Here is a 3,079-nt window from a genome sequence, read left to right on the forward strand (position 1 = left end):
CCCCCCACCCAAAAAAAAAAAAAAAAAAAAAAAGGCACCAAATCAAGGAGAATACTTTCAAATCTTCAACCAAGGGAAAAAAAAAGAAAATAAAAGAAAAAATAAAAAAGCCTCCCAAATGCAGTGAGAGAGGGGAAAGGAGTCCGATTTGATAGTATAATTTCTTTTTACTCAAGAATTTACATGTTCGATTAAAAGCAGATAATTTGAAGAAAAAATGCTGAAAATAATCTGCTTTTCTTATTCGCTTTGCAAAAAAAAAAAAAAGTATAAAAAATCCTCTTGATTTGTTTACAAACCGATTCTTTGTGCAGTTTGCAAAAAACGAAGAAAAAACCCCAAACCTGATTAAAGTCTTGCACAAATATATATATATATCTGTGTATAATCACCCCCCTTGAATCGCCCGCCGGAGTGAAGACAGTTATAAATGCGGGGGTGGGGGGGGAAGAATGAAAGAAACAAAAATCACTTAAAAAAAATGCAAAGCAACAAAAAGCCCTTCCTTTCTTTAAGGAAAAAAAAAATGAAAATACCCTAAACTATTTTTTCCAACAAAAAAAAAAGCTCCAATTTTTTTTGTTGTTTGTTTTTGTTGTTGTTTGGGCTTTTTGTTTGTCCCCCCCCCTCTCTCCCACCCCCACCCCCCGCGCCCCTTGTCTTGGGGTGGGATTTTTTTTCTTTTTTTTTTTTTTTCCCCCCTCCTTCCCCCCTTCTTCCCGAAGAGCCGGGTCGGCGGTAGCAGCCCTGGATTTTGGGAGCTGGATGTTGCTCTCTAAAGTCTACGGCTGGCTCGGCGGCGAGAGGAGGAGAGCCGGGAGCGGGAGGAGGAGGAGGAGAAGTGTGCTGTGTGCTCCCTCCTCATCACAAACCTGCAAGGTCTTGGACTGCGCTGTCGCTCCGGTAGTCCACATAATAATGGAAAATGGAAGCAAGGCCCCCAAAGCCATCAGGATGGCTCCAGAGGGGGCCCCTAACCCGCAGGGACTCGCTCTGTACGTAATCACTGAGGAAATCATTGTCAGCCTGCCTGCACTCACACACAGACAGAGGGGCATGATTAAAAGGCGAGAGAGAGGGAGCGGAGGAGGGGAGGGCGGCGGCCGCCGCCAAGACCCGGACTGGAGGCAGCGGGCACGGCCGCGCGCCCGGATCGGGAGCCGCCGCCGCCGCTGCTGCGGGAGAGGAGGGGGAGAGGCAGAGGCAGGCAGGGAGGAGGGAGGGAGGGAGGAGGGCTGGAGCGGGGGGAGAAGGAAATTTTTAAAATAAATAAATAAAGAAAAAACAAGAGGAAAACGGGGGAGAGAGGGGGGGGGGGGGGGGGGGGGGAAAAATCCCCGCCGCCGCCGCCCCGCTCACACACATACATACACGCCGCCGCTGTAATGTTATTAGAGCTACACAGCGGATTTCTCGGGTCTCTTCTGCTCTCTCTTTTTCTCTTCAGAAATTAAGGCAGATCCGTGACTGAGAGTGGGAAAGGTCCCCCTTCTGGCAGGATGGATGTACGGAGGGAAGGCAGGCAGGCAGCGCCGGGCGGCAGCTAGCGAGGGGGGATTTATGGCTGGGGCTGTTGCATTGTTGCCGGCGGCTTTTTTTTATTTTCTTTTTTTTTTTCCTCCCCCCCCCCCCCCCCTCCCCAGTGTTGTCCTAGAGATGCTGGATGCGGTTTTGTTTGTAAAGCAACTAACTTGCCAAGTCTCACTCATTATGGATTAACTTTAAAGGCAGTTTTGTTTTGTTTTCAAGAGGGGGAAGTCTCTTTGAGTCTGGTGCTGAAGGATTTTCCAATATGATTTAAAAATGAGTATTTTTACAACTCGCTCATCTTTTGTTTTAAAATGTTAAGCCGCTTAAATTACGACGGGCTGGCAAGCCCCGAAATAACTTTTTTTTTTTTTTTAAGGCTCTTTGTGAGAGGTAAGAAAACATGCTACTCTCGGTAACTAAGTAATATACTACCAGGAGAATTGTTTCTAAAATTGATTGCACTGTTTTCCGGATACAGTTTTGTTTACTAAGACTCCCCTCCTCCCAACAAGAACCAGCTCTGTGATTCACTCTGTGAAGCAAGGGTATTTATTTATTTACTAATTGATTGGAGGGAATATACATGACATACAGTACATCAGAAGCTATGAACAGAGGACTTTAAAAACTGCTGGGACCTACATTTTACTGTATAGAGGTTTAATATAAATTAAGTGGGATGATTAACTGTGTCAGTATCTGAAGCGCGATGAGGAGAAAGCATTGCCCTGTGCTTGGAAATCAAGGCAATCTCAGCTCATGTAGAAAGGGAGAGAGACATACGCACGTAGACGTTAACACACAGCATCATTAATCCAGCCAAGTCCTTTCACTGAGTTAACTCATATCCACGCTGAAATCTGATATTTAAAGTAGCAGTGTAATGCAAAAGCCCATCATTTTTATTTTTTTTTCTGATGTTCTTATTTTTATTAACTGAGTTTCAGTAGTTTCAAAGTTACAGGTGGTATTTACTAGGGTTTACATTTGTGCTGTCAGTCAAACAAGTGTCATTATATATCACCGTGTGTTAAGAAAACATACTTTGTGATTGAAGAATGGAGTTGTGTTTGGACATGTATTTTACAAGTAACAAAATCCATTTAATTGACATAAAAAACCACGGCTGCTTCTAGTAACTTTTGGGTAGAGTCCTGCTCGTAGTCATAAAAATAACTCCAAAGAGAACAAAGCGCTTCAGTCCGGAGCAATGGCTGTTTAGGTAGCCGTGTGGGTGCCATGCTTTCACATAATGATTGTGTTTATACATGACAGGAAGCATCTGTAATCCACAGCTGCGGGTGCTCCAGCCCAAAGTCCTGATAAAATCTACACCTATGCTTCTGCATGAATGAAAACAGACTTCTGGAGCAAACCAGAAAAGCAGCCTGCGTTTTAAGTTTTTTTACACTCCATGATCACCATCCGTCTTTTCTCTATTTTTCTGCAGACTGCTCTCTCCTCTGCCTACATCTCTAACAACTCTACCCTGCTCACTCCTATTACACTGTTTGCTCATATACTGGCTCTACACTCCCCCCCCCCCCCC

The 3,079-nt window shown here is 44.6% G+C and overlaps 1 protein-coding gene across 6 annotated transcripts in view; it reads right to left on the reverse strand.

Annotated features, from left to right (window-relative positions):
• The window catches only part of ZNF521 (zinc finger protein 521), a 230,400-nt gene extending 229,334 nt beyond the window's left edge, over positions 1 to 1,066 (reverse strand). For 4 of the 6 annotated variants that reach the window (XM_027638868.1, XM_027638867.1, XM_027638866.1 and 1 more), the window contains exon 1: positions 873 to 980. Coding sequence is in view for 1 of the 6 variants with exons in the window: in XM_027638872.1 (XP_027494673.1) it covers positions 873 to 1,058 (186 nt within the window). In the remaining 5 variants the exon portion in view is untranslated. Of the gene's footprint in view, positions 1 to 872 lie in introns of all 6 variants that reach the window. The other 2 variants (XM_027638869.1, XM_027638872.1) reach the window with 2 other exon arrangements.
• Positions 1,067 to 3,079: the final 2,013 nt, after the last annotated feature.

Source organism: Corapipo altera, unplaced genomic scaffold (genome assembly GCF_003945725.1).
Source record: "Corapipo altera isolate COAL_440 unplaced genomic scaffold, ASM394572v1 49, whole genome shotgun sequence".
NCBI classification, from domain to species: domain Eukaryota; kingdom Metazoa; phylum Chordata; class Aves; order Passeriformes; family Pipridae; genus Corapipo; species Corapipo altera.